Here is a 14,842-nt window from a genome sequence, read left to right as displayed (position 1 = left end):
CATATCTGCACTCGGTCTGCTTAGGAGGTTGTTGTGTCCTAGCATATGTGCTGCTTCTTTTAGTTTTCGTATTTTCTAATGGTGTTCTCTGTCTATTATTTTAACTTCATCCCACAGGGGGAGGTGGACTCCATTTTTTCATACATGATCAGCTATACCCGATTTATCAATATCTCCACCACAAAGAAATGATCACGCTCAGTAACAATCTATTAAGCAACAACTACCCCCAAAACATACTATCTACTCCAATTACAAAGAAAAGAGAGGATGAAACCAATAAACTGTTTACAGTCTGTCTACCCTATGTGAAAGGCCTCTCTAAAAAGATACAAAAGATATGCGGCCCATATGACATCAAGACGGTATTCAAGAGTAATACAACACTTCGCAAATATCTCCTTTGGGCAAAACCACCAATAGAAGAGAATATGACCAAAAACTGCAGCTGTAGTAGGTTATACAAAGGTGAAACATGCCGCCTCCTCAAAATAAGGGTAGAGGAACATCACAAAGCTGTAACACGAGGAGATATTGATAAATCGGGTATAGCTGATCATGTATGGAAAAATGGAGACCATCTCTCCCTGTGGGATGAAGTTAAAATAATAGACAGAGAACACCAATGGAAAATATGAAAACTAAAAGAAGCAGCCAGCACATATGCTAGGACACAACCTCCTAAGCAGATAGAGTGCAGATATGAATACCTTATGGGAACAGGTATTAAGGAAAGATAGGAAAATATTAGATTTATAAGCCCTAAAAATTCACTCCATAATTGCCTACGGGCATATGGTGTAGTGGTTAAGATCACGGGATACTAATCCCAAGATTTTGAGTTCAATTCCAGGCAGTGACCTGAATAATAATAATAACAACAACAATATCGAAAAATACCTTAGGAATGAGAACCCAGGTTCGAAATTTCACCTGATGAAGGCTGGAGGGTATATCAGCCGAAACGTGTTAACAATAAACAAGATGGGGACAAATATCTGTCAAGTGTAACTAAGGTAAATAATGTACATAATTCCTCATCTCTTAAATATAGAACAGGGATATATTATATTATAAGAATGACAATGGCATAGATAGATATACAAACCTTATTTTTCACAATATATATTTGAAGCAATTTAACATCAACATAAATGAAAACCTATTTAACAATACTATGATAGATACAGTGACATCTTGAAGTTCCTACTTCCTCTCTTGTCTTATATCTCCTTTCCTAAGCTAGTTCTATACTTTGCTCTTCACTGTTCCCTTTTTTCTTTCATTCTCACATTCTCAATATGACACCGATTGTCTCTTTACTTCTGTTCCTGCTATCCCCCTATACAATTTCCCTTCTCCACGAAGCCTGCATTGTAAACAAACAATTGTAAAGTTGGTATTGTTTCTACTTCTTTTTCTCCAACTCTTATTACTTTTACTTTCCCTTGCTTAAGGGTATAATCTGAAATGTCATATCTTCTTAGGCTCCTTTCATTTGGCATATTTATTTTAATTGTAAATATTTTTTTTGATTGTAACTTTTTCATTTCATTTCGCTACACTTTTTCCACCACATACTTTATTTGTCTAACTTCATATATTATTTATTCCTCTCCTTCTTACTTTAGAATCTTCCTTGTTTTGCATGTGTTCTATCATCTATCTATCTATACATATATATGGATCAAAATAATTTGATTCTAATTCGTTGGTACACCAAGAGTTTCAAACATGACGTAATTTTCAGCCATATTGAATTATAACTCCCTATAAATGTGTTGAGTGCCGTTCTTTTGTTTGTCCAGTCATTCGTCTAGATTATATATGTGTGTGTGTGTATGTGTGAATGTAGAGAAACGTGAAAGTAATGAAAAGTGAAGGAAGTGATCATGTAAATAATTGAAAGCCTGAATTCATTTTTACTATCATCATCATTTAACGTCTGCCTTCCATGCTGTTTTCTAATGACATACAAACTTATCTTATTTCTCACTTACAATATATATATTGTTTATATTCAATGGAGAAAGATTATGCGTAGGTGACATCTATATTAAAATCCCAATTAAGTTGAAGGTAAAACAGCATACTTTGTCAAACCACACACCAGAATTAAACTTACATAGCTCAAAGGTCATGCATAGGAAATTATCAAAATCTTTTATAAAGACTGAAAAAATAATTCTAGTGAGCTGGTAGAAAAAACATGAAGTATTAAAAAATTTAATGTTAATACATTACCTGGTGCTTCTTCTTCAGATGTTATTGGTTGTTTCTCAGGTGGGTCTTGGGGGGGCCTGTGAATAGTAAGATGATATGTGACATTTGCATCCCTGACGGAAGCCGTGAATGCTTTTTCCACATTTGCTGCATCTGAAGTTGGTATACTGAACGTCAACTGGAAATGGGGTGGACATTCCACAAGTAAATCATATTGGAACAATGGCTGGTCGTAATATGTTGTGTCAGTGAGATTCACAGAAAAGAATCCTGTAAAAGGATAAAAGAAATATATGTATGTATATAAATTAGTATAAAACTAGATTAATTTCACATACAGACACCCACACAAATATATGAAAACACCTTATCTCTCATTCATAAGCTGTTTCCAAAGGTCATAGTCATCAGCCTATTGAAATATCTTGATGACCAGCAACTGAGGGAGCATGCAAGTTTCTGTAAAAACTACAATACACTAGATCACATATGAATTCTAACAAAGCTTATAAAAATAGTGAAAAAATACAAGCTGCCTCTATGCATCACTTTCATCAACAATGGAAAAGTTTCCAATAACAGTGAGATGAACTTGGTGAAATCTCTGAAAATGCAAGGAGTTCAGTTGCAATGCATCAAAGTGCTCAAGAATGCAAAATCTACATTTTTATGAAATACTTACCAGGGCAAGCTTCAAGACTTCCCTCAAGCATAACCACCCATCTTGAAGAGGAATGCTGAATGGAACCAGATAGGGAATCATGTTTAATTCTTCCGTAAGAAGCAACCCACTGCAGCAAAGACATCGTACGTGGAACACGGAATATAGCCTTAGGAGTGACACTGTTATTTACAATCATGTATGTGTTATCCCGGATATGGGATGTTAGAACATCAGTCATTTCAATATATGGTTCATCCTTTTCGGATACCATCATCAACTTCTCCAGGATGTCGTGACTACAATTCTGCAAAGCTGTAATAAATATATATATCATAATAGTAATTGTAGAACATCTTCATTCAAATAATCGTTAATATCTATAATTTCTATTCTACACAGAAATATTACATTTTTAGCATTGTAGTTGTAATAATAATTTCTACAATAGACACAAGGCCTGAAATTTTGTGGGAGGAGGATAGTTGATAACATCGACCCCAGTACTTGACTTGTACTTAAGTTATCAACTCCGAAATGATGAAAGATAAAGTCAACCTCAGCAGAATTTGATCTCAAAATGTAGAGACAGATGAAATGCCACTAAGCATTCTGCCCAGTATGCTAATGATTCTGCCAGCTCACTGTCTGTAGTAGTAATAATAAAGTGAAATATCCCTCTAACTCTTCACACAGGATAATTGTGCTTTAGTGTAAATTTGTTTCTGTAGCTTCAGATTATAATGAGTTGCAAGCTATCCTCAGTAAAACTTACAGTATCAAAACTTATAAAATCTGAGCATCAGTTGTATCAATCATTAACTAAATATTATTTTCTCAGGTATACTGAAGCCATCAACTGTAGAGCTTTTATATGTCAAATATTTATCATTGAAAGGCATTCTATCCTTAAGAATCACATCTTTTCTAGTAAAATTTTATTCACGACTATACTTTCCAGTATTTCCATCTGTTTTTAAGATTGTAGAGTAAAACTGAGCTTTGGTTGCTATTTTAACAGGTCAAGAATTTGTTTTGGGATTCCTTTATTGGAATTTACTCAACAGTGGCACACAGGCCTTATGTTAGATCCAAGATTCATACCACTTTGCCTGGTCACTAAAATATACTTAAAATACTGATAAATAATACTTCACAAAACTAACTCCAGAGATTGAAACCTAGAATATCTTGGATGCTGAATCATGAATATCCTTAAGTACTCAGATGTTTACTTTGTAATAGAATTAATTGATATAATTAAAGAAATACAACAATAACACTATGATTCAATGTTGTTTTAAAATCATTTGTCACAGATTATAGTTGATTAAAAAGTTAAATGTATTTAGATAAATTCTAACCATATTTTTTTCACAAAATACTAAACATCATACCTCCTCCCTTAATTTGCAATATCAAATGATATTTTTAAACATTAAGCAAATAATAATAATGATGATAATAATAATAATTACCCCAGTTCTGCAGGCTAACTCCAAACACTTCTTGTGGATGGATAAATAATTTATCACCTTGTACCACAGAACCAGCCAGATTATGGCCAGATTTACGATGCAATCCAGACTTTAGGCTTTTTGTTGTTTGGTCCATGGCAACTATATCAGGCATCTTCTCAAGGCCAGAACTGATATCTATCTGAAGAAATTTATATCTGAAAAAATATATTTGATATATAAATAAAGACACGAAAAAATATTGTCTGTCTCATGCACTTACATTTCAGGAATAAACTCGCTTTAAATTAACAAGAAAAATTGTAATAATTAGTTTTTGAAGAGAAAGTAGAGTTTAGTAAGACACTTGTTTGATGGATAATAAGGAATGTTTCTATCACTGACTGCAAAATAAGAATATGTCATCAAGATAATTTCTTATCATACATCAAAAGGAAAAGCAATTGATTTACATTAAGCTAGTAATCATTTATTCCATTAACTGATAAAAACAGACAGCATAGCAACATACAAAAAAGCCATAATGATATATTTTGTTCCTGAGAAAGTCTATAAACTACCTTCAATAACACTTGAGACACATCACTTCTCCATAAATATATCAGACACTGTTCCACTAGAAATATGTTTGTTAAATCATTAGAAATATAATCCAGACACAAACTAATGAGCTACAGCATTATTTACATTCATTTAAATCATTTTATATCAATAGAATGTTAAAATAAACATACACAATGTTGTTCATTGAACCATCTCTAAGCCACTCGGGTTTTGCTCCAATCTGGAAAGTTTCCTTGTATAAAAGTCTTTCATCATACATAATGGCAAAGTCCACTTCCAGAAGCGTCCTCTGAGCAGTTGGGTGTACATGACAATACATAGTTTCCTTAAACATAGGTTTTAAAATAAATTCAAGAACACTACCTTTTAGGCATCTGAAAGTAAAACAAAATTAAAAAAAACTATAGAAAACTGAAGCAGAAAAACTTCTTATCAAAGTAATAGAATTCACAATAAAATAATACACACTAATATTGTTTATTAGCTTCAAAATAAAAGTTTATTTCTTTATTTTATGTATTTCAAGATACTGCTTTTTTAAAAAACTTGTGTTAATCACTATGTACATTAATCAATGTAAACTATAGTAGGAATCATTTAATTCTTCTTTGTAATTTACATGAAAAAGTAAATGAATAAGTCTAAGTATTCAAAATTATATTATCAATAATTAACTTAGATAATTATAAATGATAATGAATTATTGAAATAATGCTAATCATTTTGGGGATGAAATAGGTTTTGGTTTAGAAGTAAAAGATTTACGTATTTGACTGTGTTATAGATTAATGGTTGCTGTACAAGTCAGAGTTTTATAAGCATCCACAGAGTTTGCAAGAGTTTTAGAAATGTGCTGTTTCTGAGAAGAGAAGGTTTAGTGCTGTGTATGTTATAACTATGTATTGGTTCTGTTAAATGACTATCTCATAGCTGAGTGATGAAATACGACAAGTAGATAGAATGATATCAAACTAGCCATGCAGCCCTCAATAAAGTTGTCAGTAGTGACCCTTAGTAGGCTGGGATCTCTGGAAGCCTTATAATGATACTGATAGGGTAAGAAATTCAAGTGGATAAAGTTTTATGTGAGCATATGTTTGTGTGTATACATAAAACTTTATCCACTATATATATATATGCATGTGTGTACACAGAAAACATTATTCCACTATATATATCTACACACACACATCACATGGCTGACCAGACTGTCAGATGTTGTTACACATTGCTAGTCACTATGTGCTTTGCATCATTTTAGCTTTTGAAAGACACCTACCGGCCAACATTCCCCACTGACTGAAAGAGGAACTGAAGCAATATGAAATGAAGTCTTTTGCTCAAGAACATAATGCACCACCCAGTCTAGGAATTGAACCCACAATCTAGTGAACATGAGTGCAACCACTAGGCTATGCACCTGCACCTTAATTCTTCTAATTGAAGTCACTTGTCCACTTTAGTTAATTCTCCTTGCACATTTTATTAATTTTTTCTCTTTAATTAATCTACAAAAGCAATGGACTACCAACCAAATGTCCAGGTTAATATTTTATCATTTCCACTGTCCAGTATCCAAATATAACATTTAAATCCAACAGCCAAGTTTACTTAGCTGTTAATTAGGTACCAGATGTGAGCATAAACTATAGTTGTAAACACTGGAAGGACTGAATAAATGACAGTATATTGTTTTAGCTTTGTTACTCCTCCTGTAAGCTGGAGAGAGAAAATTATATCAAGCAGATCTGCTTTGGATAATCACAAGACAGTTTCCTGTGATTCCTTTAAAATCTAGTACATTATGGGACTCACCATCACTATACATGAAATTTTTTTTCATTCTTTTATCCCTATTGAAAAAGCATTAGGGTTACATTGTTATTTAAAATGCTGATACTTTACGTTGATAATAGAAGAATAAGTTTTATTGCTGACTGCACTTAGATATGCTAAATAATCATCCATTACATATATTTAAAGATTTATTGATGTAAGTAATATTTTGCCTGAAGTTAAAATACAATGCATGAAGGATTGCATGTTTTACCAATAAGTATTTGTGAGTCAGTAATTATATTAAGATCCATTTATGTAACAAAGCTTTTGTTCATTAAACATTAGACAAAATGTAACATTTCTGATATCTGACAATGTCATTACTATTTAAATACAAATATAATGTAAAGATCTAAGCAGCAAAGTTCAGAAAATAAAGTAGATTATCAGTTTATGTATACAAACGATTTCTAGCAAGCTTAACATTTAACATGTCTTTTCAAACAAGTTTTGATAAACTCAAGATAATTTAGGGTTCATGTACTTCTTAGATACTTTTTCACCCTTTTAAGTCTTTTAATGTAAACTCTTAATGTATCCAAATGTACGCTTTATTAATTAAGCGGAAAATTTAAATTTACCCTCAAGCTACTTAAAAACAAAAATAATTTCTACAATTAAATATAAGCTTTTCATTACTTAAAATAATTTGTTTGCTTAAGACAGGATTTCTATAAACTACCATACAAATGCCTGTTGATTGTATTCTCTTGTAACAAATAGATAAATTATTTTCCTTCTCTAAATTTAGAAATTGATTTTATTGATTTAGAAATAAGTAACTGAAATAATTGCAGCCAGTAGACTTTTTCATTTAAGCATGTACATTACCAGGTGTATAAATATATATTATATAAAAGGTGTAACAATATATTCAAATAAAATTTCTACATGAGAATTAAAAAATTAAAAAAAAAAATTACAAGTTAACGTCACGCATTTTTTCTCACTTTGTGTTTACAATAAATCAACCAAAAGCAACATTTGTTTATAAATTACTTAATATTTTATTGAGATAATTTATTTTCTTCCACTCAAAGAAAGAAAAGCAAAAGCAATACCTACTTTCAATTTTTCCTCACAAATCTCATAATTCTATATTTTAATCTCATTTTCAGAAATAATAGAGTCCTATCAATTTTCTTTTTTGTCTTTCTTTTTGTTACCTTTATTAGACAGAGACCAAATATATAATTTTTACAATAGAGAAGAATCAATTCAGGCTTTCAGATAAATGAACATATAAAAAGTACTTGCATCTTAGGTCGGCAAGGGCTGCTGTAATACCGGTCACATATAGATGAACACTTTGTATGTAAACAACAGGTATAGCAAACCCTGAGACGAGGGGACCAGCCATTGTCAGCTTCATCCCCAAGTACTTTACAGTCATCTTTTTGAATGGGAGGTTGCCAAGCACAGAGTTTCGTGCAATTTTCACAGGCCATATTCATTTTTTCACACCTACAGAAAATAAAATGTATACAAATTAATTATACAGATACATACATATATACTATATATGAGTGTGTTGATTGCAATTCTGAAAATATTCATCATAACATATATCCAACACTTCAAAAGAAATAAAATATCATTTGTAGAAAATAGTTTGTAATATATGATAATACTTACAAAATAAAAGAGTAAAAATATAAAATAGCCAGTAACTACAATTTACTCACAATATTGCTTTTCATTTACTCCAGAATGAAAAAAATATTTTACTTTATGTAAAGAAATGTAATGTAAAGAAAACTATGTAACAATTGTTTGTTAAAAAACATAAAAGTTGACTGAGTAAAAGAAAAGGCAATATGTAAAAAGAAATGACTAACATTCGTAACGATTTACAGTTTCTCAAAAACTCTGCCATTTAAAGGGATCATATTTTCAAATAATTATCTATTACAATAACTATTTTCAACAAATATAAATCAATACATCTAAATATCAGATTTATGCATAGAAGTTAATTATTAGCAAGAAATTTGATTGCTTGGCTCTATCATTATTTGTTATATTTTCACGAATAAACTAGACAATTCCAAAATTTAAAATGTTGGCAAATATTACAATATTGAGTTATTTTATGTTTTTATCAATAATTATGAAATTATACACAGCTTGACTATTTTGTTTATAATTTCCATTAAACTGTATAATAGTCCTTGAGTGTTATATATATATATGTATGTACATATATAAATATATATATACATGTGTGTATATATATATGTATGTATATATATATATATGTATATATATATATATGTGTGTGTGTGTGTGTGTGTGTATGTGTGCATGTATATGTGTGTGTGTGTGTGTGTGTGTTTATATATATATATGTATATATATATATATATACACATATAACAATATGAACTATGTAAATTGTAAAAAAGGCCTTAGTATGTGAATGAAAATATTAAATATATATTCATTATCTCCAGGTTCATAAAGTGTTAAAATTAAGTGTAAACATAGTTATAGAAGTTTACATTAAGCAATAATATAAAATGATATTCGTCTGTAATACTGAGGAATAGAAATCAAGTTGGTGTTTTTATGTATGTAATTTAACATAATTCTAAAGAAAAATGTTTTGAGCTGCAGCAGCTAATATAAAATAATAATTCTTAAATGCAAAACTAAATAAAACATAAACTACTAAGGATTCAATGATGCATTATTTCAAATAAAGATTTGAAATAAAATATATGAAGTAAAGATATAAATAATTTGTAGGATGCAGAATGAAGCTCAACTAGTATGTGAATTTAAAACTTTCCACTGATATTTTTAAAAATACTAATGGAAAGCATATGATGAGTAAATTTTCACTGATATAACTATTGTAATGTAAACACTTTAATGTAAATATAAATTTGAAAACTTTTTACAATATACAGTTAAATTTAATGTATTTTCATTTTTGAGCAAGAAAATATTTTAATCTCTATATACACTATGAAAAATAAGATAAATCCTAGCAATGGGATAATTCCATTAAACCTTAAATAATTTTATACTGTGAATTCACTAAGTAACATGCTATTCTGTATTGCAAATAGGATGAAACAAATAAAAGCTAATAATGAAATCATAACAGAATTTGCTAAAATTTCAGATATATTAAGTGATATAAAATATCAAAATGTAAAACATTGAAAAATTGTATCTCAGATAAAAGACACTAAAGTGCTCATCATGTAATGATGCCACAAAAACAAAGATGAGTACAAATCCCCAATAAACATTTAAAAGAACTTTTTGAATTGTTACCCCGAAAGCTTAAAAATTATAATTGAATAATAATCATGGAAAACAAGTATAACATATAATAATTTAAATTAATATAGTTTGAGATAAGTGAAAATAAAATAATTGTTATGGTGTCAATAATAGTAAAATTCTATGAAAGTAGGTAACTTGATAATGGGCTGCTTTCAGAAAGTATTCTAATTTACTATAGATCTAATATAGAAAATTTATAAAGGAATATATCTAGTCCAGAACTCTGATTAAATTTTAGATAAACGTTTCCCACAAAACAAGAAGTGACAATCAAATTACTAACTATGCTAAGTGTCAAAGGATTTCGATTTAAACAAGTATGTCATCTGAGGCATAAACATACGAAAGAAAAATGATACTTTTTTATGTATGTACTTAGCTATCAATCTCTATTTGCATGCTGACTTCGTAAAATATAATGATCATAAAATACCTTTACGTTTACTTTATCATATCCCAATCTTACATTAACTTTTTGTAATTTGAAAGCAGTTTTAATACTAAGCAAGATTCATATGAGTAATTTTTTAGAAGAAAAGCTATATAGAAATAATGAATCTGTAATACAGTGAAAACACCCAATCATTTTCTACCACTACACCAATTTATACTCAAAATTTTGTAAGAAGAATGCTTTCTGTTTAAATAAATAATATTTTAGAATTAAAGTAAAGCTTCAAAAATATAACATAACTGAAAGTTTATCACGTCATTAATAACCAATACTTATGATGCTTCATAAATTAAAAGTAGGTTTGCAGTATAAACCTTAAGTTTTGAAGTGCACATGCAGTCATCTAACAAACTTAAGAAAATTAAGAAGAGTAAGCCAACACTGAAATTGCAAAGTTGAGAAAAAATAAGTGAAGGAAAGATCAACAATGAAAAGGTTAAGATAAAAACATATTTTTGCAGAATAACTGAAGAGATGATTTTGATTTGTAAGTCTGCATTCACTCCACACTACTGTTGCTAACACTTGAATTCTTAAAGATTTACAGAAATCCAGCAAGTAGTTTCTAGTATCCAGTAATAAGCAAATCTTCAATCTAGAACACTGAGATATCTGAAGACAAAAATTTAAGGAGATTACTAAGAAAAAAAATACTATAGAAAGGCAATGAAAAATGAAACGATAATATGAAACGATAATATAAGATCTAATAAATGGTGAGAAATTCTTGAATAAACTGAACTTATGTCTACATAATACGAATAATGGAACATGCTATTCAATGAAACTGAAATCCTAAATAGGCTTATACACATTAGGCACAAGAAATATTGAAAGTAAACCATCACTGGTGTAAATATGAAATTGATTATAAATAATGCACACACCCATTCATGCATGACTATGTGATATATATATATATATATGTATGAATCCACTCATGCTTCAACACACATACATCCACTCATACACATACACACATATATGCATCCACTCATGCATGCACATACACACTAATACATTTATGAAATAGAAAATTTTCATAATTTTACAACAGATGAGATATTTTGAATTAAATAAACATAATAAATTTGTGTCCATGAGGATTATGTATCAGATGCAGTTATAGTGCTTAAGAGTTAGAAAATGTTTCTATTCACTATTAAAAAATCCAAACTATATTACAGCATAATATAGCAAAGTGTGTATTTAGCAAACAGGCTTGTGATCTTAAACTGAAGATGTAAAGCAACAAAACAATCAAATGCTAGAGCATACAATTCTTTCTAAATGACCTGAAAGTCAGATGAAGAAAGTCGTACAAGATGACAATTGAACAAATTTAATTAGTTTGTGTGTGTAGTGTAGTGTCAGTTTGTTAGTATGCCTGTTTGCCTGGCAGTGTATATATTACTAGAATAAGGTATAAAAGTATATAATTATTAAGTTAAGAAAGGTGTGTAATGTCACAACTATTTCCATGAATCATGAAAGATATAAACAGCAAATAATATCTTAAAACGTTTACATGAACGAAAAGTTTAAAAGCAATTTTAAAAGAGCATACAAAAACTTAAAATAATCAGCATTTTTTAAATCTCTGCAACTATTAGAATATAATGTCAACAAAAAACAAAACAAAATCTTGAAAAAAAAACAAAAAAACTCAGCAATTGTGCCTACTATTATAAAAAAAAAATTAGAATACTGACCATATTTAAAGTAGTAATTATCATGAAATAATTAAAAGTATTAATTACCATGAACTAATTATATGATATACAGAAAAATTCTTCAGTTGTATAAAGAGAAATTGCTAATTAATATACACATAGCAAGTTTTCAAATTGTAAGTCGTTTCAATCATTCTCATTTGATAGCTGCTTTATGACAAAACTACTACATTTATTATTCACTGGTTAAAAATACGTTCCATAAAATAGGCACTTAATTTAATGTATTTTAAAATCATACTGAGAGTGAACATTTTTTTTTTAAATCTTATAAAGAAGATACATAATGAAACAAAAAAATGTGATTCCCAATTGAAATTGAGTTTGAGAAGTAAGTTAGAATTGAAAAAGGTAATACATCAGTATTAATAATTTAAAACTGCAAATAAGAAATAGGGAACAACTATTTCTTTTTAATGCAGTTTATCTTTGAAATATAACGCAGGAGGCAATAAAGGTAAACAATATGGAAAATGTTCTAACACAAGTGTAAATAAAAGCACGACTTGAAACATAAGGCCAAACATCTGGTGTATAAACTATATACTAGAATTCTCTCAGTTTTTATGTTCAAAAATTGATTAAATTATAAAGTTAAATGAAGAAATAAGGAAATGAACACAAACGAAGATACGTATTTTAAGAATGAATAGAGGATGCCAAAACCAAACTAAAAGTATAGAAAGGAAACTAAGATTTTCAGAAAAATAGTTCTTAACTATGTGAAAAATGAACAGAATGTTTTCTAAAAAATCTAAAAGAAATACTGTCATTTCAAAATTTTCTAGTTTGTAGAGAAAGCATTTATTTCAATGAAAGAATTATAAATTATTTCATTAGCACAAGAAGGTTTCAAAGAAAAATTACCATAATGGGTTCATTACTTTGAAGAAGAAAGATGATGAAATATTTGACTTAAAGACAGTAAAACAAAAACTAAAACAAAATTAATAAATTACAGAAAAGGTATGCTTTGAACATTATCTAAATACCAGAAAAGTTAAGAAAGATACTACAGAAGTTACAGCAGAGATTAATGTTGTGAATAAGCAACAATTATCATATTCCAAAGGTGAAACACAGAAGAGGTGATAGAAATGAGATTGTACTACAGATAACAAAATATTCACTAAGTAGAAGAGAATTCAACTCAGAGAAAATAAATTTTCAAAATACAGAAGTATGAAACCTATGTGGAAATTTCAAATAATTTTCTCATTGCTATGAGATAAAAAGTAGTGTAACAAGCCAAAAATACATGGCACTAATTAGAAAACGGTATGTATGCATGAATGTAGAGGCATGAGGGTGGTTAAACATGTTATGCTTGTATGCATAACTATGTGCAATCATCATCATCTTTTAACATTCATGGTCAATGCTACCATGAGTTGGACAACTTGGCAGGATCTGTCAGTCTCAAGGACTGCATCTTGCTTCGCTATCTATTTCAACATGGTTTTTAAAAACTGGATGCCCCCCTCTTAATATCTATCAATCATTTACAGCATGCATGAATGTTAAGTTACGGGGACGCAAATAAACCCACATGAATTATTAAGCAGTGGTGGGAGACAAATGCAAAGACAAACACAGACATGTACATATTACAAAAATGTTTTAGCTCCCATCTACAAGATCCATTCACAAGGGCTTAGATTGGCCAAAGGTGAGAGTAGAAGACATTTGCCCATGGTGCCATATACTGGAATTAAACAGGAAACAATGTGGTTCAGCAAATTTTTTTAATACACAACCATGCCTGCACTTATCGTTCATTTATTTCAATTATTAGGCTGTAGCCATGCTGGGGAAATGCCTTGAAGGGTTTAGTTGAACAAATTGACTCATGTACATCTTTTATAATAGAAGTCTAGTACTTATTCTTTAAGTCACTTTTTGCTGGACCAATAAATTATGGGGACAAACACAAACCAACACCAAATATCGAGTGGTGGGTGACAAACAAAAAGACAAAGACACATATAATAGGCATTTTTCTATTTCCATGTAACAAATCTATTCACAAATTGCAACACAGTTGGACTGAACCCAGAACAATCTGACAGGGAAGCAAAATTTTTACCACACAAACATGCCTGTAACTGTTCACAAACACACATATGTGTCTATATATATATATACATATATATACACACATATCTATATATATATACATATATATATATACATACATATATATACACATACACACACGCGTGTATATATGCGCATATGTGTATATATATATATATATATATATATATATATATACACACACACACATATATGTAAATATCCTGGAAACAGCTGTAAGACCTATTTATAAATGTTCTACAATCTTCACACCCTTGGTTTTTAATCACATTCTGAAAATATTTTTTTATATATACATACATATATATATATGTATATATGAATATATATATATATATATATATGTGTATACATACATATGTATACATATATATATGTATACATACATATGTATACATATATATATGTATACATACATATGTATATATATATATACATACATATCTAAATATATATATATATATATATATATATACATACATATATATATACACAC

The 14,842-nt window shown here is 29.3% G+C and overlaps 1 protein-coding gene across 2 annotated transcripts in view; it reads right to left on the bottom strand.

Moving 5' to 3' along the window:
- Positions 1–14,842, bottom strand: part of LOC106875217 (uncharacterized) — a 121,244-nt gene that overhangs the window by 28,109 nt on the left and 78,293 nt on the right. For both annotated transcript variants that reach the window (XM_052966445.1, XM_052966446.1), the window contains exons 5-9: positions 8,023–8,229; positions 5,097–5,300; positions 4,363–4,559; positions 2,906–3,199; positions 2,245–2,493 (exon numbers count right to left, since the gene is read on the bottom strand). In XM_052966445.1, coding sequence (XP_052822405.1) covers positions 2,245–2,493; positions 2,906–3,199; positions 4,363–4,559; positions 5,097–5,300; positions 8,023–8,229 — 1,151 coding nt within the window. The remainder of the gene's footprint in view (positions 1–2,244; positions 2,494–2,905; positions 3,200–4,362; positions 4,560–5,096; positions 5,301–8,022; positions 8,230–14,842) is intronic.

This window comes from Octopus bimaculoides, chromosome 3, assembly GCF_001194135.2.
Source record: "Octopus bimaculoides isolate UCB-OBI-ISO-001 chromosome 3, ASM119413v2, whole genome shotgun sequence".
NCBI lineage: Eukaryota > Metazoa > Mollusca > Cephalopoda > Octopoda > Octopodidae > Octopus > Octopus bimaculoides.
The sequence above is the reverse complement of the archived record's forward strand: the minus strand, read 5'-3'. Positions and strand labels throughout refer to the sequence as shown.